The sequence below is a fragment of the Microtus oregoni genome, unplaced genomic scaffold (genome assembly GCF_018167655.1).
Source record: "Microtus oregoni isolate MIOR12 unplaced genomic scaffold, Mior012 000001F_ref0000356, whole genome shotgun sequence".
Classification (NCBI taxonomy): Eukaryota; Metazoa; Chordata; class Mammalia; order Rodentia; family Cricetidae; genus Microtus; species Microtus oregoni.
The window spans coordinates 47,133,599-47,157,155 of record NW_024543060.1 but is presented as its reverse complement, the minus strand read 5'-3'; the positions used below and the strand labels follow the sequence as shown (position 1 = coordinate 47,157,155).

Genomic DNA, 23,557 nt, shown 5'->3' with positions numbered 1-23,557 from the left:
CATACCTAGAAAATTTAGTGATTTGGAAAATCACCAAAAGGGTCTGGAAGCTGGCTCCAAGGGGCTTCCTGGGGAAGAGAAGTTCACAGGGTAGCGGGTAGTGTGACTTATCTCTTAGGTAGATCATCAATACAAATTAGAAGACAGTGGTTGAGAAATCACAGTTAGAAGAAATTTTAAAGAAACTAAATCTATGTGTAACAGTTTTAAAAAAAGACCAGTAGCTCTCCAACCACACGGATCTCTGCCTTGTTTTTGTTCTCCTTTGGACAAGCCAACTATACCATTGTTTTCTAGCAAGCAGGATAGCCATGGAGCTAATGTTTAACTAAAAGTCACTCCGAGGTTGGCTGCCTCACCCTTGTCCCGTGGTCACCACCATTGTGTTTCGTTCCACGAGTTAATTATTGCTGTTGTAAGCAGAGAAGGATTTATTGACAAGTACAAAGAAGTGAAGAACTAGAGTTTTAAGACAAACTGAAACAAGCAGATCTTCAGCCAAGACCACAAACAACAGTAGACCATGAAAGCTGTCCACGGATATGACTGAGCGGGTCAATGAACACTTGGTGGCACAGAGACCTACCCCCACACCACTGGCCAGGAATATTTGAAGGTACTTTCAGAACTTTCCTAGGGCCACTTTTACCTGCAGAATGAAGCCATTGCTACCATTGTGTCTTTGAGTATTTAGTGCCCAATGCAAATATTATGACTGGTAGATATTAGATCATGGACCAACATCTCCTGGGGTTCCTATAGCAGTAAAGCATCTCTGCCTACCATCAAGACTTTCAAGATGGAAACTGGCTACAGAGTGGGACTGACTCTAACAAAACACCTAGATACTTATCAGAAAAATGACAAGGTACATGCCTAGATATGATGGCTCCAAAGCTTTTCCAATAGCAAATTATTAAGTGCCATTCCTGAAAGACTTTAGAGATTCCCTAGTATGAGATAATTTTTGCTATATTCTTACCTTTTCTATAACTATGAGATTCATGTTTTTTAGTATTGGGGACAGAATCATAATGAATAATATAAGAGTTTAAAACAATAAGTGGCTCCAAGAAAGAGCACAATAAATGTTCTATTTTATTCTATATTCAGTTGTAATGTGAAGGCTATTTTTAGCAATCTCACCATAATATCTAGGTTTAATCTCATTAAAGGACAACCTTGACTGTACAGAAAGGTCAGTCATTTGATACTTTTGTTATAGCAAGATAAAAGAAAAAAGGTAGTATTTTATCATTTTCAAAAAATCTATAGGATAGATCACTCCACTTGGTATGAAAGTAATGGTTTTCAAACAATGATTTCTTTTTCGAGAAGCAAAGTTGGAGGTAAAAGGCATAGATGAACGCTCTAAAAATTAAGGTAAGGGCAATACTGTATACATAGTTTACCTAGATCTGTTTCCAATTTAATACTAATAGCAACAATAATGCTACCTCAATACTACAGTTTCCATGGATATCAGTGCACATAGCAGAGATAGACGTCACCATCAGTCTTGACTAGAAATTACACTGTACATGATACCTTCCATGACAATCCCTATGAGAGGATGAGCTCCTTGAAGGTCGGGAACTCATCAAAAAGATCGTCTATTAAAGTTAAAAGTGATAATATGATGCTACGCTGTAACCAATAGCATCCAGAATTCCTTTCATCATCAATAACACATACCAGTCAGCCAACATCTACATAGAGACAGCTTTCTATAAGCCCAATGGAAGCCTAGGTCATTGTTGCCATTGTGCAGGGAACACCTCACATAACTCAGGCACTGAAAGCATTACAAGGATAAGTCAGACACAATCCTTCTAGAAGTTTATAGACTAATATAAGCTGATGTTTATATTACACATCAATAGATGCTGGTATTTATATTCTACATCATCAATGGCAATGTTTAAATGCGATTTCTACTCCAAAATGTTTTATATATCATATAATTAGACAAGGAAGGAATTATGCCTACTAACTGTGTCTGTGTTGAGGAAAGGACGTGATGAGCTCTCTCACTCACAGGACCACACCTTTTAATCAACCCATCATGTGTTCCTGTCTCATTTTTTTAAAGAGAACTGAGGAAATTTCTTTAGAGACAAGGAAACTTAACACATCTATCATGACAGACACAAACACTAATAACAAACATTAGCAGATCATGCATCCTGTAGAACACAACACAGCCGTCATTTATTAAGAATAATGATCCCAACTAAAAACGCATGTTCTGCAACTTTATGAAGCATGCTTTGTATATGGGCACACACACAAGAAGTTACAAAATGGGCCAACTAGTCAGGCTATGGGATCAGAAGGGATACATGGTGAAGGTTTTTGAAAAAATCCTGCCTTGCACCCACCAACCAAGCATTCTACTTACAAAACTAAACAGCACCTCCAATTTGTGGAAATTAATTTGTAGGAAAGAAATACACACCCACATACACACTCTCTCTCTCTCTCTCTCTCACACACACACACACACACACACACACACACACACACACATACAGATTGACCATTGTTGTCTCTTTATAGCAGTCTCTGGAAAATACCAACTTCAAAAACATAAACATCTGTGTCTCAGTGCACCATCGAGGCACTTCAGCAAACACTGTCCAGACGGCACTGAGCAACACGCTGCCCAGGCAGAGCCTCCTGGAAGTGAACTGACTTGCAAGCACCCTGCTTCTCCTCCAACACCAGAAATAAGGTTCTCTTGGGCCTTGCTTTAAAGACCTTCATTTGAAAATCAGATTTTTATCTTCCCGTCAGAAACAGCTAAATCTCTGCTGAACTACATAACCGCGTTTTACAACTGAGATTAGTGTGCTCTGGCTTCTTGGGGGTTTCTGCAGCTGCTGCTTGTACGAGGGAGTGCTTGCTCTCCACACAGGAAGGAAGGATTTCCGTGATGGGAAATCTCTGTTGGGTGTCATCAGGGCATCCTTGTTTCTTTCCTATAATCCTAGGGCTTGCTTCAAGCATCTTCATGTGCAAGCTGCAACAGCACCAGAGCTTAGACTCACACTTTCAAATGTGATAGAAAACACAGAACTAACTCACACTAAACCAAGGCAGATGATGCCCAGCGCGAACCAAGCCAAGTTATTTTCACCTCATTGTTGTCTGACGCTGCTCAAGCACCATCCACAATGATGAAGCTAACAAAAGGCATTCAGAACACAAACAGCCCTTTTCCATTTCCTTCTGCAAAAAGTAAAATAAAATATATCAGCCACATCATGAGTGTCATCTTAAAGTATCAAAATATCTGTGTCTTTTTAATGCAACATGACCACTTGAAGAAAGTAACCCAAATTCAATCCTACATACACACACACACACACACACGTACACACACAAGCATGCACACACACGCACACAGTGTACACATACACACATGCATACACACAGATAGACACACAAGCTGGCACACAGATGCACACAGAGTGTACACAGAGTGCACACATATAACTACATGTGCGCACACACTGGGGATACTGCAATGCCTATGAATTTTTAAATGCACAGCATACTGAGTTGAGTTTTAGAAGAAGAATACTTGCGTAAGGTGTAGAATTAGAACCATTTAAAACTAAATGTTTAGTGGAGATGATCAATTGTAGTAAATGTAGTTATTTCCCAAAAAACTTCACTAGAAATATTATTAGATATATGAGAACAAAGATAACTTGAGGTCAACCATCTTCATCAATAGTTTCACATAGGCTGCTATGGTCAGGTTCAAGTTCAATGACTGCAACAAAGATCAGTTGCCCCAGTCTTGAAAAACGCCACAGCTGTACATTTGTGAGCAAGTTTAGAAAGATGATATATTGAAGAGATACATTCATTTAACTTCCACATTTACTAAGTACAATTCTTGCACTTATGTATAAGAATATTTAGGGCCAGGCAAGATGGAACACCCCTTTCACTCCAGCAATAGGCGGAAAAGGTAGGAGGAGCCTGCTCTACACAGAAGGTTCTTTGTCAGCTAGGGCTAAATAGTGAGACACTGTCTCAAAAAAGGGTGGGGGGTGTACTGGAGAGATGGAGAAGGAACTCAGCAGTTATGAGCACTGGCTCGGCTTCCAGAGGACCTAGGTTCAGTTCCCAGCACCCGCGAAGCAGATCACAACCATCTGCAACTCTCATTCCAGGAGATCTGACATCATCTTCCACCCTCTGTGCATGCATACATGCAAAACACTCATGCACGTAAAATAAAAATAAATAAATCTTCATTAAAGGACACATTTTAAATTAATTCATGTGCAAAAGAGAAAAAGTCGCCACCCAGAAGCTGGTTAGAGCTGTCCTTCCTCCTCCTCTCTCCCTCTCAGGGGTCGACCACACCCCTCCCCTGCACAGCACACTGCCAGGCTTCATCTGTATTTATCCTCACTGCTCTGTGTGGACTTAGAGGGCATGAAAACTTCAAGTACCTCTCTTTTAAACAGACAATTAAAAATAAATGTTTCCTGACACATACACAAGGCAGTGAGTAGGCACAGGCCCAAATGGAATTCACAGAACTGCACATGGTTCCTGTGTGCCCACCAGCAGCTCTGTGTCATTCTCAGAGCCTCCACCATGCCAGAAAGGGCTACTTGATGGCCTCATGCCTTGGCCCAGCCGACTCTGTCAGGTCAGGGTCCTTCTGAGCCACACCTCTGCCTCCAATGCAATACCATTGTCACTTAAAATATTCTTTATATTTTACTTTCCCAATATTCCCTGCTATTCAAAAGCTAATGTCAGAGATGAGGGAAATACACAATCCTCTTTCTAAAAAGCATTTTTAAAAGGCACATACCAACCTGCAGCAACGCTTCATTGGGAGACAGGTTATTCTTCAACACCAAATGAAAGCATCGAGTTTCCTGTTCCACGCAGTCAGCTCTGCTGGTTTACACTTTCTCAAATTGATTTCCACTGCCTTGAGCAAACATAGCTTATGGGTACTAAGTTTCCAGAGGAAATATAAGAATGTCTTTATATTACACCACTTAGTTTTAGTATTACTGAAATTGTCTAAAAGTCTTGCCCAGCAGGGAGAAGAGAACACTTCTTATAATACCTACCAGTGAATAGCTAATTATTTATTGAACGTCATTTATGCTAAAGCACTGTGCTCTGGGAAAAGCAAAATTGCATAGCAGTGTCCTCTGATAAACTCAGGGCCAAGTATGGAAAAAAAAATAAGTGCCTCATTTTAAAGAAGACAAGAAATAATAGAATAGAGCTTGATTAATTACCAAAATAAGAGGCCAGTGACTGAAGGTTGGCAAGGGATGAAACGGGAATTAAGTAGCCTGGGACCACTAGGTTTGGAGAGCTGGAGAGGAATTGGTGAGGGAACTTAGGTTCCATTTGCTTTGTGGGCGAGTGGAGGGAACAGACGAGCTCTGTGAAGGACAGAGGCTCAAAGAGAAGCCAGTCTGGGGAAAGAGCTTCTATGAGACAGGAATTTCTAGAGGAGTCACGCTTGGGAATAAGTTAGAAAGACGGCTGGGGTTCTTGGAGGCTGAACTAAGACGTGTGTATTTATTCTGAGGGCGCTGGAGAACACAGCAAAGTGGAGATGCCGAGGGCGGAGGATTTAAGAGGGTGGTTGAGAAAGTATGTACCCACAGAGAGGCCACCAACATTCTGAGGAACGTCTTAGGACTGACTCAGGAGCCCCTTCCCTGCGCTACTGAATAGGAAATATTCAAGTTAGAGACCAGTATCCCATGTCTCAGCCAGCATTCTAGATGGGTCTTTCTCTCACATTTGAACACTACTGATTAAACAAACTAAAATTACCAGTGGGTATATGGGAAACACAGGGGTACCCGGAATCAAAGGCAAAAGGTCAATCTAAACTACTGAGGTAGCTCCCAGTCAGAAGGGCTGTTCTCAAACCAGCTAGTTAGGATGCAACAGAAAACACAGCTACTAAATAATCCAGAAATTCTGACTCCGTAGCCAAAGAACACAAAACCAGCTTATTGAAATGTATCTACATTTCGTGTTTACTGGAGCAACATTGACAAAGACAAAATATACAATCAATTAGGTTACCCAGCCGTGGATACATGGATAAAGAAAATTCCGTAGGTATATAAGCAATGGAATATTATTCATCCTTGCAGCAGAATGTCTGGAAGTGGGTGGAGGGGCTTCTGTGAAGTGGCATGCCAGGCCCAGAACGACAAATAACATACTCTATCCCATAAATGGAAACTCCAAAAGATACAAATGATCTCAAAGTAGACCATAATAGAACTGAACGGGATACTGATCGCTACCAGGAAAGGGGAGGGCAAGGAAGGGAAGAGGGACAATGGGTACCAAAATATATAAAGATGGGAGGAATGCATCCTAGTGTTCTCCATCACAGGACGGTGAGTGTAGTTTCCCGCCTACTATCATTGCTTACAGAGAGCAGGAAGAGAGGTCCACAAGGCCTCTCCGTACAGAGAATAAAGACACGAGCAGATGGGAAAGTTGGCTTTCTTCTGAGTTGATAACGTCACATTGTGTATGTATACTGAATTGTCAAACTGTACCCATACATGTGAACAGTTATTATTCCAATTAAAAAGTAAATAAATTCATAGCCAAACAAAGCCAACCATAAGATCTGCCTGCTTACAGTGGACCCTTGAGGCAGCATGGCAGACGCAACACGGCCCGTCTATTTCCAAGCTGAAGACTAAAGAGAAGAAAGAGCAAATCTTGGAAAGTATTTTCTGCACCACGTGAACAAGACTGTTGGTGGCCAGAGGCCAGGCAAGTGAGGCTAGTGATTCAGAAGACCTCCAGCCTAGAAAGGACGATGAAGGGTGAATATTTCAGGAAATGGCTAATGGCTACCTGGTATTTCTCAAGCTGGGCAAAGCCACTCATGAAGAACACAACCCTGGGGATCAACTGTGCAGAGCAGCAAGGCCCTGGAGCTGAGAGAAGGCCACCTTCCCCTCCCACACAGATGACCACCCCCTGCCCTGAGCAGCTGTCTGTCTTATCTTTTGGGTGCTGTTTGGCATTTCCGTGCCCTTGACTATGTTTCAGGAAGCGTGCAAGGGCTCTTATGACCATTAAATTCAATTGCACCAAGGAGAGATAGGGACCGTGTTATTTCTGTTTGCAGGTGAGAAAAAGAAGTGAGGCACAAGCAGATTCAGAAAGAGGCGAGGGGTCACGACAGGAGCTGGTCTTCGCACAACCATGACATCACGAGCATCTTCACAGCAGGTCACACTGATCAGACCAATGTTTAGTCTATCACACTAAATTGGCTTTGTTGTTATTAACACCCACAAGGGGCGCTCCTGAGTGGGTGGGTTACAGGAGTGAAGAGGAGAGGGAGTCAAGAAAACCCCATGCCTTCCCCATGGGCTAGCACTGCAAATATCTTCACGCTCCGGGCACACAGTAGCAGCTCACATCGTTACTGCTAACTATTCCTATGAAAAGTGCAGGTAAGAGGCAGCCTGTTATGGTAGGGAGGGAGGGAGGGAGGGAAGGACGGAGGGAGGGACGGAGGGAGGGACGGAGGGAGGGAGATGAATCATCTGTTCTTCAGGGTTCCAGTTCCCATTGCAAATTGAACATTCCAGCACACTCTCAGGTGTCAGAAAGCAAAGGGCAGGATCCTGTATGCACGCTGAAAATGGAAAAGCCTACAGTTCGACACAACCCAACTTTCGTCATTTCCAGTTTGGCCTTGGAATTCTCTGTACAGAGTTCCCAGCTACCCATTTGGGAAACATTTCCAATGTTTAAGCAACAGAGGACAGAACACAGGGACCAGCACCAAGGGAAACCAAGGGGAAAGGGGAAGAATTCTAAAAGTGAAATGTTCTGTTTTTGAAAATGGTATTGCGAATTTCAGGACAAAAACAAAGGAATGTTTTGGTATAAGGAATGTTAGAAGCATACCAGGATTCATTCCATAAATTATTTTTTTAAACCCTAATTGGGTATTACCCCAGAGGGCTACCACTGACAGTGAGCATAGTACACATGACCTCCCTTCCTGGTGGGTAGCAACATGAGACAGGCCTATACAGTGGCAGATTTACCACCCTTTCTATTTGCTTGAGATTTATTTCTGTTTTTCAAATCTAAAACACTACTGAACAGATCCTAGAATGTGGTATTTGTACAATGTCTACATTTAAAAAAAGACTCAGGGAGGTAAGGGTTGGGGTGTGCTTTCAAAGCTCAGGATGTTCCACATCTATCGCTCAGCTGGAAGGACTGTTAAAAGGCCATTAGAACCTTAAGGTAACAGACCTCGAAAGCTACGGCAGGCATGGAGCAATTTGCTGTTTGTGTGAGGAGGATCGGCCTCAGCCACTTCCTCCTCGTGGGCTGAAAACAGTTTCTGTCATGAGCCATGAAAATCAATTCCACAGTAACCAGGCTGAAACGCGGCTGAAGTTGGTACACCTAGTGGCAGGCAGGCGCTGCGCAGGAGAGCCTCCCTCTGGCCATTCCCAGCACCTTGCAGATGTCCCAAATCGTGCTCTCTGGCAGAGCTGGAAGCTGTCCGCAATTTGGGACTTACAGCAACCTTCCGGCTCATCTCTTTGGACACTGGTTCTCTCCAATGCTTAATTAGGCTAAAATCCGAATTGTCTTTCTTTCGGAAATGTGGGGCTGCACCCGCTCTTGCCTATGTGGTCCACTGTCTGCTTTCCCAGATTACAGTAATCGTGAAACAGGCTCATTTTCTCCCCTCCACCCCAGAAATCAAACAGCTTCAGGTACATCCACAACATATAGAACATCTTAAAACTTTGTTTCAAACATAAGGTTACATTTTTGAAAATGTAAGTATTTCAGGGGGTTCACAATAGTTTTTACAGGAGCTCTGCTTTATGAACTAACGGTTAGAAAGGTTAAAATCCATTTGAAAACAAGTTACAGCCTTTCCAGTGGTAGGAAATCTCATTCCAGCAAGAGAATGCAGCCTTGGTTACCACATAGGATTGAGATCATTCTAAGCAATGAGACTGCAGATAGACAATTTTAGTCCACTGAAAATCTTCTATACAATCAGAAGAGACTCTAGGTGAAGAAGACAGTACCACTCAGATCACAGTTGCTCTGAGTGTGTGTGACTTCCTATGATGTTTATTACTTTTACATCCCTAACCCCGACTGTGAAACTGATTCAAATTCATGTGTTAAATAATTTTTGGTTAAGAATAAAATAAAAAATGCACGATATCCTCAGATTCACTTAATGGGTTTTTAACTCCAGTTTGAATGTGTGTATACATAACCCATCTCTGACAATGCAGTTTGTATGCCTTTTAACTCTCCCGTTGAAGTACATGAAGAATATCTGTAAATGATGCTAGGATTATCTCCAGGCTATGGTTTTGCTGACAGAGAAGGAAGCAGTAGTAGGAAAAGGGCCTCCTAGCAGATTTCTCGGTAGAGGACTGAGGCCGGCCACTCTGAACATTACTTCACAGTAGGTAGGACTGGCCTTCAGAGGACCCACGTGGTAATTTAAGCGGAAGGAATATATTCCTCATTGCATTCTTATAACAAGTTCAGCCTAAGCTTTGAACATTTGGCCTGACCTCCAGAAGCCTAACATCCCCGGGTCTCTGAAAGAGTGAGCGCGCACAGGAGACACCAGGCGATCACGTGAGCAGTAAAATCACAAAACACGATTTTCGCACGCTAGCCCTTGACACTGTAAATGTGAACGCTTTGTGCCAGCTTCAGTGCACGCCAGTGGCCGGAGCAGTTCTAAGAGATCACCAATCAAACACGACCAGGGAGCCTGAACACAGAGGTGACAGGAGATTTGGGAGTGCGTTCCGGCTCTTCAAATGGTGCTCTAAAGGCTTTGGAATCAGGCAGATGGAAAACAGAAGTTACTGAGGAACTCTTGGTTTGTTTATAGGTGACTTATCTTTCCTTACACCTCTAGCAAGCCTGTCTTCTGAAATCAGTGTCTTGGTATGCAGAGATCTGGGAGGTGTGTGATGCAGAGATACAAGAACTGCTTGTTTCCCGAGTTAGTTCCCACCTCTTGTTTCCTTTACAACCCGTCACTACACTAAACTTCAAGAAAATACACCAGTTAAGCCTTTTGAAGAAAGAAAAAAAAAATTAGCAAAACATTAGCACTTGCAGATTCTACACTTTGTTTCGTCAATCATTAGGATTATGGAAAAACATTAGGAAAACCAAAGAGCTACGGGACAATAATGCCTTTCCATTTTCTGCAGATGAAGGTTAAAGCTTCTCCCTGGTAGTTAGCTATGCTTCGTGCATGGCGACCTTTTTGAAGTTCACTTCACACGTGTTATTGACTTTAAGCTATTCTGGCCCATTAAGAAAATAAGTGAAAAGTCTTCATCCTTCTCCAGAAGACTTCAAAAGGCTTTTTCCCCTGCAAAGGAAATGGTTGCCTCAAAGTCACTACACCTGAGTTGCTTGGGATCCCTGGAGGAACACCAGCCCTTGCGTCACCACTTTCCTGGGGGCACAAAAGGATGAAGACAATCTCTTCAAAGTCCAAGAACAGTAATGGGGGGCTCTCAGGCCAGTGATGAAATAGTGCAGTCCTGGTGGGCAAGCGTGGAATGGGCCTGCTCATCTGTAATTAAATACATTCAAAGACGAAAAGGGACTGGTTCTGTATACAGTCTCTTTCCATATGAACCCAGACACTGGGAAAAAATGGCTAGCTCTGTACCTGGAGGCCAGCCTGTGAATAACTCAAAGACGAGGTAGGGGGATAAAATTCCTCCAAGAGCAGATAAAAGGATGCATATAATAAGACTCATATGTGCCCCAAGAAAGCATGCCAATTTAGCAAGGAAATATGGGGACCTCACAGTGAAAGAAATTTCTAATTCTGCTGCCTATTTCCTCTTCTAAAGCAACACAAAGAGTTCCTTTACTAATAGTGACAGGTCAATGGTAGCAGCCAGGAAAGTCCTTTTGGTTCCAGGCACAGAGAAGATGACTCTTTGCCTCGATTTCCCAAAATGGCTATAGTACAATCTTTAAAAAAAATAATCTGGAGCTAAACAGTGTGATCTAGACTATCAGAGTATTCTCCTGATGGATCAAGGTAAAAAAGATCACCAAAATATCATCTGACATTTAGCTGTGCTGGGCTGGCAGCAGTCTGCATTTAAAACCCACTTTGCACAGAAATTAGTGTCACTGTTAAGAGACACAAGGAGGAAAGAACCAACAACAGTTCATCCCGGAACATTCCTGAATACAGATTTGTAGGCACGACCTGGTCCAACTCAATCGGACACTTGCGAGACAGGACCCAGACATTTGGGTGTAACCAGCCCCTTCAGTGGTATCAGCACGTGACGTTCGCAGAGACGGTCTGATCCGGATTGCTGCCTTCTTACTCTGGAGGCATATGCTGATGACTTCCAGAAGGGAGGGAGGCAATGGGAAGAGAGTAAGGTGCAAAACGTTGAGGAGCACAGAGTTACAGGTTTTGTGGATGCTCCGAATGACTCCATGGCCCCTCCTAAGATGACCCTGGTTCTCTAGAATTCCCAAGAACCAACATACTTCCTTCTCACTTCTTCCTGCCTGCCCTATGTTGGGACTGGTTCTGTCTGAAGAAGTGATTGTATAAACCAAATGAGCTGGGGCTTTCCCTGACCTGAAGCCAAAAGTACCTCAGCGGATGTAGGTTACTTCAGGCAAAGGCTTTCCATGGTTCATCTTCCTTAAACGCTTGTATTGGAACGGCTGCGTGGCTGAGTCTAGATTTTCAGTTCCTTTTAGTTAATTAGTGTTTATGTTTTTCTGTTCTGTGATGACCACATTTGCCCCTTCTTTTCTCCCCGTAGCCTCCTCTGGAACTGTCCCCTTCCTGCTTCGGGATCTGTTGCAACGTCTTAGTTGTCCTCCTCTCCCACTGAGCCTCTAAGAATCCCCTCTCGAATCCATCCAGCTCATAGTGCTCAACCATCAAAACAATCCTTCCATGAGACGTCAGTGCCAAAAGCCAAGGATGATGACCTAATTCCTGCCAGATTCAGCTGAGGACGTCCAAAGACCTCCAAAAATCCAACCCCACCCATGCTGTTCAATATAATTTTCATCACTTCCAAATAAATTCCTGCCTGTGTTGTCCTTTAGACGCCCGCCCGCCATCCACTCCACCCTGAATTCCACCTTCTCTCGCCACTCCCTTGACAAACACTGCCCATCCTTCAAGGCTTCTCCTTCTATCTGGACACTCCAGTCTTTGATTCCTGTCCTAATAATCATTAAAGACCATTGAAATTTACATGATCCCCAAAACAAGCTTTAAATCCTAGACGACGATAAAATTTATATAGTTCTGTGTTTTGTTGGAAGGTTTAAAATTGTGTTTACACTACCACGGTGTAAAAACAAAAATCTATGAATGAAATTCTGTGATGTGCATGGTTGATTACCTGGTGATTGGTAACCTGACGTTTTCTGAGTATTAATAACTCATCCAACCCTAACTGAATAATTTCTATCAGCCACATTGCTGTTGTTAACAATCTGCTGTTGCCTTGCTGATGATAGGGAGTTCTGTATCCACTAAAAAATAACAGATAAATTATGCCAAACTGCTGGACATTCATTTTTCCCTTAATCTCCCTCTCCCTGGCTCTCTCTCTCCCACCCACTCAGCCATACTGTCCATGGGCAATCACACAGTGACAGTTAAGTTGGATTGACTAATAATCCTAGGCAGGACCTACTGAAGCTCAATATTTCATGACTCCTACTCCACCTTCGCCACTCTCTTTCAAGATGGTAGCTCTTCTCTTCTGGTATTTATGCTCTTCCCTTCTGGTAATTTCTCTCAAAGAAGTCAAAGAAAGATTCCAAAACCATGGCCAATGCTGATAGAAATCCTTCTCCAAGGGACCCTTACTACTCTTGGATTAAAAGCCAAAGCCTAAATAAGGAGTTCAAAGCATTCCAGGGCCCATATGGTCACTAAGGTTGTATGGGAGTGAAGTCTTTTCAGACATGAGTTATTCCCCATTGAACAGTCACTGTGTAGAAGGGCAGGAGGTCACAGGGACTTCTGGGGCAGAGGCAGAGTGAGCAAAGTGTCCTGTGTATGTGTGTGCATGTGGTGTGTGTGTGTATAAGCATACACACGTGGAACTTCACAATAGGATAGGGCTCTAAGCATCTTAGGGTTCTCTTCCCGGAGTTTGTTTCAGCCATGGCAAGCAGGACAGGCATAAATTACATGGGATCCTAGGTAGACAGGCCCTAAGTAGGTAAAATGCCCCCCCATCCTCCCACCCCCTTGCCCCATACCTGCCCCCTACCTCTTCCTTAGTTGATTTGTACTTAGGGAGTATGTAAACCTTGAGTTTAGCATCTGTAAACATTTAGGTCAAAGGGCCAAGTGGATAAACACAGGGCTAATAGGCAGAGGTCTATCTTTGGGCCCCTTGCGTTGCTGGTCTTAGCCCTCAGGTTCTAATTCCCTGGTTTTTCTTTCTCACGCATCTCTTCTCACTGCAGTCCATGACTATGGGTTCTGGAATTCTCATGTTTTCCAGCGTTCTCACAGACATGTGATATGTGAGCCTTCCACTGTCTCCATCCTTCCTGATAGCTGCCCATGGTTCAGGTCACACTGTAGCCCCTTACCAATGCACACCTAAGGCCCTCCGTCTAGGTAAAACGATCCCATAAGTCTGCTTGCCTGTAGCGCTCCACCCTCGTCTCATCTGGAATTACTAAGTTTTCAGGGCTGCCCTGAGTTTCTTCTTCTCTTTGCCAGGATCAAAGTTCTTAGGAAATGCAGACCAAGCACAAGGCACAGGGAATTATTACAGCACCATACACAATAAATACTCATCGCTTAAATGAGACAAATGCCTGGAGTCATCGGCAAATGAGATGCTGTTCAAAGATAGAATCACTTCTGTTTCTTTGTTACTGTCCCAAGACTTCAAGAATAATGTCATTAAAACCCCATTTTCATCCAGGTTATTAAAATTTAGAAAGTTTTATCCATGACTTCTCACTACGAATTCCTTTATTTTCACATTTTCCAAACCAGAGATTTAAACACTTTTGTTCTTGTATGTTTGGTTGTTTTCTGGTTTTCTTGTTTGATTTTTTTTTTTAAGACAGGGCATCACCATGTAGCCCAGGCTGGCCTAGAGCCCACCTTCCCCTGCTTCAACCTTCTGAATGCTGAGACTACAGGTCCACCGCACCAGGCTTGACAATACTTTGCAGACGGTGCTGTCTAAAGCACTGGCAAATAGATAGCGTGAGATAATTGTTACACCACTTACAGTTAAGTTATGCATGAGAAGATATGGCAGAGCGGATTTTGGCAGGGAAAGTGAGGTAACATCCAGATTTAGAAAATATCAAAACAGCTGTTTATACTGGCTGGACAGCTCTAAATCTCTAGCCTTGCTAGAACTCTTCAGAGAGATGTAAATTATGGAAGAATTGTATAGTGTTAGCTTTTTATGTTTAAATAAAACAGAAACTGGGGTTAAATCATTTATCAACAATTATTTTACTGCAAGTTTTACAAAATAGGTCATAAAACAGGAAAGGACAATCCTGTGTTTTATGAATGTCCAGAAGTTTAAATATTACTTATTTTACTTATGTCCTTATACAAAGGAATAGAATCTTTCCAAGCACAATTTTCAGGGCAGGATGCTGTATGCTTCAAAGCAATCCTGACAGTGGCCTACATTTCTAGGCACCAACTATTAAGAGACAATTCAATTACAAGAAATGGGTCTTGTGTATGAAAACAAGGGTATCAGTCCTTAAACACTGAGAGATTACTCTCTTAGTAAGTCAGCTCAGCAAACTTGGTTTACAGGGCTCGCAATTAACTCCTAGATCAAAAATGTAATGAGAGGACCTCCCAATAACCTGGATTTCAGGTGGCTTTGATACCTGGAGATGAGTAACTGTCCAGACATCTAGTGGCTAGAAAGAAGAACACTGAAATTCAGCAGATTCATTTACGGCTCTCTTTGTTCATCCACAGAACATGAGGTAGCCGTCCATTAACAAAGTAGGGGGCAAAGATCAACAACCTTCGAATAGGCAGAGAAATGGGACTGAGATGAGGTGCTGTGGGGGTAAGAATGGCTCAACACTGTCTCACTTATTTTACTGGGACATCTACATGTGAACCAAAAAGAAGATGTGTTAAAGATCACTGAAATAAAGCCAAGCCTGTTGGTGTGTGTGTGTGTGTGTGTGTGTGTGTGTGTGTGTGTGTGTGTTGTATAATTATAAGCATGGGAAGGAGGCATGTCCATAAATATTTGATGCCAGAACATGGATTAAAAGTACAAGAACACTATAATATAAAAACGTCCTATTTTCACAGTAGATTGTGACATAAATATTTGACAAATTGGCATCCAAGAGATGGAGATAGTTTAATACTTTCTTTTCGTTATTTTATTTGTTTGTTTCAAGCAGGGTATGTCTGTGTAGCCATGGCTGTCATGGAACTCACTCTGTGTAGACCAGGCTGGCCTCAAACTGAGAGATCCGCCTGCCTCTGCCTCCCAGGTTCTGAGATTAAAGGCCTGTTTGCCACCACACGACATTTAGTGCTTTCTTCATATCCCACTGTACCCCAACTCTCAACATACCTCAGAAAGAAAGTAGGGTAAACCACACATTGAAGACAGTGGTTGTATCCTATTCTGTGAAAACAGGGCCTTGCTCTAGTTTGCATTCTCTGGGTAATGATCTATCGTAAGCCTAGTTGGTCTAACCCAACATTCCAGGTTTGGAGCTACGCTAACATTCAGCAGACCCAGTACACTGGAAGAAACCAATGCATGTACTTTGCGTAACCAGATCCATTCAATAAAAGAAACTGGAAAATGATTTGGGAAATGATGATGTTGCAACCCAACATAAACTCGGCATTCACAACTTGTGGGAATACATAAATGGATGGATTGAGCAACAGCACATGATACACAAAGAAGAGGGGCAAAGAACAGGTCTTGTATGTGTGAATTCAACAAATGTTGGGGCCTAAATTCTGTAGGACAAGGGGCCAAGGTAGAGGTTTGTGGATGCTCAAGGCAGTACTTCTGAGTTTGAGCTTGCTACCCCAAACTAGCTAGCTGAGTCACCCCTGGGCACGTTACTGAAGTCTTCACAGTTGTCTCTATCTATGAAACATGGCGAGATCTGTGTTCTAACTTATTGGAAAACCGGAGTAAGTGATATTTTCTTTTGAAATAACTGTATATTCATTCTGTTTTTGCACAGATGTTCACGTGTGTACATGGGTGTGACGGCCCACACGTGGAGTTCAGAGGACAACTTGAAAGAGGTTTGTTTCCTCTTTGCGCCGGGTGGGTCCCACCAATCAAACGCAGGTTGTTAGGTTTGGCAGCAAGCACTTCAACCAACGGAGCCATCTGGTCTGCTTAAAGGTTGTGTATAAATAGGTGGTGGGCACATAATTTCTATATATGAAGTGTTAAACAAAGTTATGTTAGATAAATAAGGAAAGAGGAATCACGTTAAACTAAGACGTTACTCCCAAATATAAAATAAGCCAAATATAAGAAATCCTTAAACAACATTCTGTGAATTCTCATTTATCCAGGTGATATGTTTCAATGTGTGAAGGGGGCGGGGGGGGGAGCGCAGGGTGTGAGCGTGGGTGTGAGTGTATGAATGGATATGAGTGTATGTGTAAGAGAGTGGAGGGATCAGAGTGGGAATGTGTGTGAACGTGTGTGTCTGTTGCTAGAGACACATACAGCACTCTCCGGATAACCTGAACCATGGCCCAAGCAAGTGCTGTCATCTGCTAGGAGACTCTGAGATGCTTAGCACCAGGAGGAAAAGGGAATCACTGAGCCTTGAGGGAAGTGTGAACCTTGATCAAAAGGTCCCTATCCAAGCTCCTGATGCACTTACTTCAGGATCTTCCCAGGACCCAGAACAAGAGGAAACAAGGAAGGCCCCTGTGAAGGCTTTTGGCTGGATTTCTGGAAACACTCCTTGTACCACAGGAGTTCCCAAGTATGAGAAGGGCCGGCCGACAGGGGCTCCGAAGTGGGATCCTTTGGAGATCTTCCAGGAGGAGGGTCTCCCTGATCTGCTGACATGGGTTTAACTGAGTAAAGACTGATGGTGACCTCTCCCCTCTGATGACACTTCCTCAGAGCTGGAGTTTATATATTACCTACAGTCCCCCCTGACAGTCTGGAAGGCATCTCTCTACCCCTCAGAGAAAAGGGCAACAGCTATTTTACAATGTGAGCTTGGACTAAATCTTTAAAAAAAGAAAAGTTGAGATTAAATACAAAAATACAGTATCCTAATTACTTCCCAATACTCCAGTTGAGCTACTTGCAAACACAGCTCAACTGGAGTCTGGACCTTGAACAACGGTTCTTTACCATTCAGGTTTCCTAACAGTTGAACGCATGCCTTTTCTTAAGCAAACCGGAAAAGGATGAAAAAGTTTTCCTTTCGAAAGGATAGCTCCCACACTAGCTTCCCTATACTCGATAATTAAATGTAAATATTACCAGAAGCTGGGGAGGAGAGGACGGATGTGTTTATTTAATTGTGATTACTCCAAAAAGCAAGAGTAAATGCAACTTACTTTACCACTGTGTAAAGTTTACTTTAAAAAAACATACTCCCCCCCCCCAAATAAAAACTCTCCAGTTACCTCACAGTTCTTTATTTTCCAATCAGATGTGCCTCTGACCCCACGGAAACATGGACCTTGATCCCATCAACCAGCAGTGGGTGACACTGGGCTCAAGGTAAAAAGTCCTCAGGTGGCCTTCATTCTTGGTCAAAGTGAGTTTAGTGAGGTGGGTGTATTTTTAGGAATTTTCAGGGCTATTAGCAGTCTGTGATTTATAAGGCAGTAGAGAAGACAAAAAACATACAACCACCAAACCCTCTGCAGTTAAACTACTTCTAAAGCGTGTCTGCAGCCACTGGGAATGTTCTCCAGCAAAGTCATTGGTGACTACAGAAATTATTTACAGTGTGCTTCTGCGCTCTGATGGTCAGGGCCACGGATGGTGCTGAGGGTCACCGCTAGTCTCCCGGAGTCGCACTGCCTAATAAAGAATACCGATGCAATTTTAAAATCCTTAGCTGTTTCCTTCTTAGAGATATCTTATCTTAAATCATCTTGGGAAATATGTGTGCTTAAAAGATCCAGTTTTGAAGTGGCCAGATTGGAGGAGAAAACGAGCTCCTAGAAGGGATCTCTATTCCAAACGTTTTAAAAGTTGAATTTCCTGAGATTTGGGGAGTTAAAAAGGTGAAGCAGATCCTTATCAATTAATTAAAAAGAATTAAATAACAGTAGACAAAGGGAAAGGAGGGCTAAGAAACTTAAGGCGCTGCAGGCACAGTCCTTTCTAGTCATTGATTAACAAATTAGGGAGTGCTGGAGCGGGGTGGGCGAAATCCCGGGGACTAGAGTCGTCTTGTAATTCACTACAGACTCTCCAGCCAGCTCGACCCAGGAAACAGAACGCCTGGCTGTGAGTCGAAAAGAGATCCTTCTACATAGAGCAACGCGCTGTTTCTAACGGAAGAGCGTAGTTTATTTTCCTTTTGGCAATTCCCAAATTGATAGAAATGTGTTAATTGTGGTGCAAGTAAAGACCCTCACTCCTCGAGTCTGGAAATCGAGTGTAAGAAAGCAAGAATTCCACAACGTATTAACACTAAGATGTTTAAAAGATATTTGCAAGTTTTTTCCATCCGTCCACCAGTTCTTTGGCAAAACAGTCTGGTGGCGATCCAGCGATCTGAGGTCACATAGGACTTCAGCTACCCTGTTTAAGCAGCCCGCGCCCTCACACCATCTCCAGCCCTCCCTTGGCCTCTTTCAGTTCAGTTCCACCTCAGCTAAAGGATTATCCGTCCCCGACTCGTTTCAGTCAAGGAGCCCCGCTGAAGCTCGGGTTCGGTTGGAGCTAAGAGCCGGAAAACACACACTGAGCAGGCTGCAGAGCGAGTTGGTGGAGCCCGAAGGGCCGCACACCCGGGCTCGGGGAAAGAGGGTGGGGGTTCGAGAGCTCCGGAGGAAGGGCAGCCTGGGATCGGGCGAGCCACCGAGCGCGAAGTGCAGACCCCGGAGACGAACGCCCCCATCGGGTCACTCGCTTAAGTTGGCTCCGCGTGCGCCAGGGGGCCGGAGCGCGAGGCCACGTTGGGAACCCGGCTCCGCGCAGGGTGGCCCGGTTCTCTCCTTAGTCCCAGTGACCAACCGCAGTCGGGGAAGCTCTGGGGCACCCTAACGGGAAAGCCCGCCCCAAATCTGAAGCAGACCGACTGCAAAGCACTCCCGCCCCCTACCGCAACAGCCCCGGGACTCCAACACTCAGACCCCGGGGACCTGGTCAGTGTGTCCCCTTAGTGGCCGGTCCCCAGCCCAGGAGCCTGGCTCTCGCTCGGTCCTCTGGAAGGACCTGGAGAGCAGAGAGCTGGAGAAGGGGAACCTCCGCGTCTCTCCACCGCCCCCGCCGGCCGGCGCGAAGGCGGGAGTGGAGAAGGCGCCACTCAGACGGTGGCGCTGAGAGAACTGTGGCCGCAGTTCTCCCAAGTTTGCCCCGGCGAGGGGGATGCTATGGGCGCCCCGCTCGGCTCGCCGCCTGCTCTTGCAGTCTCCTCTCTACCGTTCCCAGCTCGACCGGGCCGGCCCGACTCTAGGCCAGCCACCGAGGTAGCGGGGGCGCGGGAGCAGAGACGCAGGGAGAGAGCGAGGGAGGGGACCTGGGTGCTCCCGCGTGTGCACACAATGAGGCGGCCGGCACGCACACCTTCCTCCCGCCGGAGAAGCGGGACGAGCCTCCGCCGCCCGGATGCGGGGACGCGGGGTCCCCGGGAGGCATCCGCAGAAAGTGAGCACCAAGTGAGCAACAGGGGGGGAGGGAGAGGACGCCCCGCCGCCTCCCGGGGCTGCAGCGGGGACCCCGGGCCCGCGTCCGCGCTTACCTGCGATCTCCTGGTAGGGGATGTCCGTTAGGCTGAATCCCTTGGCACCGTAAGCCTGGCGGACCTCGTTGCAGCTCCGAGCCTTCACGTCCGCGGCGGCCGGGAGGGACAGAAGCAGCCCGGAGAGAGGAAGAATCACAGCCCGAATCCAAGAAGGCATGGTGCAACATGCAAGTCCACCTCGGCAGCCCCCAGCTCCCTGTGCGCTCTTCACCTTGCCCCTGGAGCCGAAAGCCCGCCAGAGCCCGCGGCGCGCTCCTCTGCCGCTGCCCAGCGTCACCCCCTTCCGCCAGCCGAGGGGACGAGCCGCGAAGCCCTCTGGACTGCGCTCAGCAAACTTTTATAAGCCAGATGGAGGATGGCAAGCCAACCAGGGCTGGCTTGGGAATGCAGCCGGCTCCGCTAGCCGCTCGGGTAGAAAACCGTGAGAGAAAGACGAGAGAAGGAGAAGGCAACGAAATGTCTTTTCTTTTCTTTCTCTCTCTCTCTTTTTTTTTTAAATACCACAGTGGGGGCGTTCAGAGCAGCGGTCCGAGTTCCGAGCCGCAGAGTCGTGGAGCGCTGCGAGCTCGCCTGGCCAGTGTGTGTGCGACGAAGGTGGGACCGACCGCGCGCGCCGGCTCCCCCCCGGAGGGAGATGGACAGGCCGGCGCGAGTGTGTGCGCGCGTGTTTGTGGGTGTGAGCGCCGGGCTCTCGGGGAGGTGTGTGCGTGGAGACGTACGGAATCCAGGAGAAACCTCAGCTTCACACAGACTGGGGGAGCCAGTGCGAGTCTTCTAGAAATAGGAAGAGAGAAAATCCTGGAGACTGACACTGGAGGCTTGAGGGAAGGAGAAAGGCGGGGAGGAGAGAGAGAAACGTGCTACCCAGAGCACCGCCGAAATTCTGAGGCAGAGTCTGCCGCAAAACCTGGAGTGGATCGCTTGCCGTGAGGTAAAAGGGGAAAGATTAGAAAGGTCCCTGTTTTCTCCATGCCCATCCGAAATGCAACCTTTCTTGACACAAATAAGCCGCAGTAAAAAGATAAAGTGTTTGTGGCGAGTAATTGTTGTGATTGTGCTAAATTTTTCTGGGGATCAAGAACATCGCATTTCCAATTGTTGCTCTTGCCCAAGTAACTAACATAAAGCCAGGGAATAAATACACACAGAAGAGAAATCTGGGATCATAGCAGAGTGACTGGGGGACTTCTGCCTGTCTTAGTGTTTCTATTTTCTAAAAACAAGTAGTGAGCGCACATATTAGAGAGCCATAGATCTTCACTCCACTACAACCAACCTCTCTCTCTTCCTCTCTCTCTCTCTCTCTCTCTCTCTCTCTCACCCCCCGCCCCCCCCCCGTGTGTGTGTGTGTGTGTGTGTGTGTGTGTGTGTGTGTGTTGGTGAGAGAGAGAGAGAGGTGACATTACACTCTTGAATTACACTCTTGATTCCTAAATCACTAGGCTTGGGTTCTCAGTGTAGAGGACCGATAATGGCAGACAGCAATGCATGAAGCGAGACACTGGGAAGGGCATGGTGTCTTAATTTTCTCTCATCAGATACTCTCAACACACTGGCCTTAGCTTTTTCTTCCAAGTCTCAGAATTCTCAAATGGAAAACCTAGTCATTTTCTCCTTGCAGTTCTGTGAAATGGGATGAAAGTGGAGATTCTGTCTTAACCCATTTCCATGGTCCTTCTTATGCTAATGATCATAGAGATGCTGAAATGAAGCAACCAGAAAAGAAGACAAGCTGTTCAGTAGCATCTCCATGTGGACACTGTTTTCACAGCTCCGGAGACATCACTGGACAGTCAGGCCTAGTTTGGTGGAACCTGACTATAAAGCTGCAGGAGGATATTCTTCTCACCAGTGACCAGAAAGACTCATGATGTCTGAATCCTTTCATCTGTCATGGGCACCTTCATCATCATCTAACGCACTTAGTGCATCTTCCTCTCCACTAAGCCCTCTTTAACCCATCCTCAGTAAGACTCAGGGGAGGATCTGGGCTTCTTTGAAAGGAAGTTGTACCTAGAGGGTGGTAGAGTGCTTGCTTTACAAGCACAAGGACACAAGGGCTTGTGTTTCATTCCCCCTGCCCCCAAAAGACATACCCATGCCAACACTGGTGAAACAAAGACAGGTGGAGCTTTAAGCCTAAGGCAGGCCCTGTCACACAGGAGGTGGTGGGGAGCCTGATGAGATGAGTCCTCAATTAAGAGCACGTACTGTTCCTGCAGGAGCCTAAAAACATGTGCAGGATCACACACAAACACAAATTGAAATGACAAAAATAAATCTTTTCTTTTAAGGAGGTAGACTGCATTCCTGAGGGGACACCAAAGGCTGTCTTCAGGATTCCACCCTGTGTGTGTGTACTGGCAAACCCATGTGCACACAAAAGACAACTGAGATGGTTTATGATTGTTTAAAGACTGGCTACTCCTGTTGTGTTTAAGGAGCAATCAACACTCGCGTAGAGCAGTGGGCTATTGTAGCCTTTGTAGACTTGTAGGCAGCCTAATGCCTGGAAAGTTACTAGTTCCTCAAGCATAAATAGATGAGCGTGAATTTGCTGGGGAGGGTCAAACTGTTTGTGATTGGCTTGAGAACTTTAGTCGTACTAAAGAATTAGGTAATAAGCCTACTTCACTTACTGTGTAATACTAAATTGTTCGAAATAGTGTTAAAAAAAAACAAAGAATTTATCTGTGGGCAACACCTTGATGATGTATTGGGATGATCACATGGTATAATAGAAGTTCATAGAAAAGACCTGATGAGAAATAAGACAGCACCTATGACTTAGATAGAAATGTTGGCCAAGAGGTTGAATCTCAACTACCATGTATATACAGGACACAGTAAGGAGAAGGAAACAAAAAGAGGAACAAGAGCAAACTCAAGAGGCGATACCCATAGTACTCTGTCATCTGGGTGTTTGAGACTTAAACTAGGAGGAGGGGAAATGGGAAGACTATGAAGACGTGTTTTGAAAGATGGATTTGTAGATGGAGATTTGGATTTGGTGCTTGGTTTGGTAGACAAAGACCGTCATTGAACTGCTGAGGGTGGTCTTGAAGGAAATGCATGTTCTGGGCACTAAGATTCCTATTTCAGCCCACTTTACCACTTGAGCTGGTTCTCAGAACCCTTGGAGCCACAATAGAAGTGGAATTTAGTTCCGTTAGGATGAGTTCTAGAAAAGAGTTTGGTCTTCAACAGCCACAGGTGGTAGGTAAATCAGGCACTGATGGAGGAAGGTCATTGGTTAAATAAAAAGAAACTGCTTGGCTCTCATTGGTTAGAAGATAGGTGGGAGGAGTAAACAGAACAGAATGCTGGGAGGAAGAGGAAGTGAGCTCAGACTCCACAGCTCTCCTCTCAGGAGCAGACGCCTCAGAGAGACGCCATGCCCCACTCCCAGGCAGACGCATGCTATGAAGCTCTGACCCAGGATGGACATAGGCTAGAATCTTCCCGGTAAGACCGGTGCTACAGTTTATTAGAAATGGGTTGATCGGGATATCAGAATTAGCCAGTAAGG

The 23,557-nt window shown here is 45.0% G+C and overlaps 1 protein-coding gene across 2 annotated transcripts in view; it reads right to left on the bottom strand.

Annotated features, from left to right (window-relative positions):
- The window catches only part of Gpc6 (glypican 6), a 994,531-nt gene extending 973,937 nt beyond the window's left edge, over window positions 1-20,594 (bottom strand). For both annotated transcript variants that reach the window (XM_041677692.1, XM_041677699.1), the window contains exon 1: window positions 20,026-20,594. In XM_041677692.1, coding sequence (XP_041533626.1) covers window positions 20,026-20,185 — 160 coding nt within the window. In that variant the 5' untranslated portion in view covers window positions 20,186-20,594. The remainder of the gene's footprint in view (window positions 1-20,025) is intronic.
- Window positions 20,595-23,557: the final 2,963 nt, after the last annotated feature.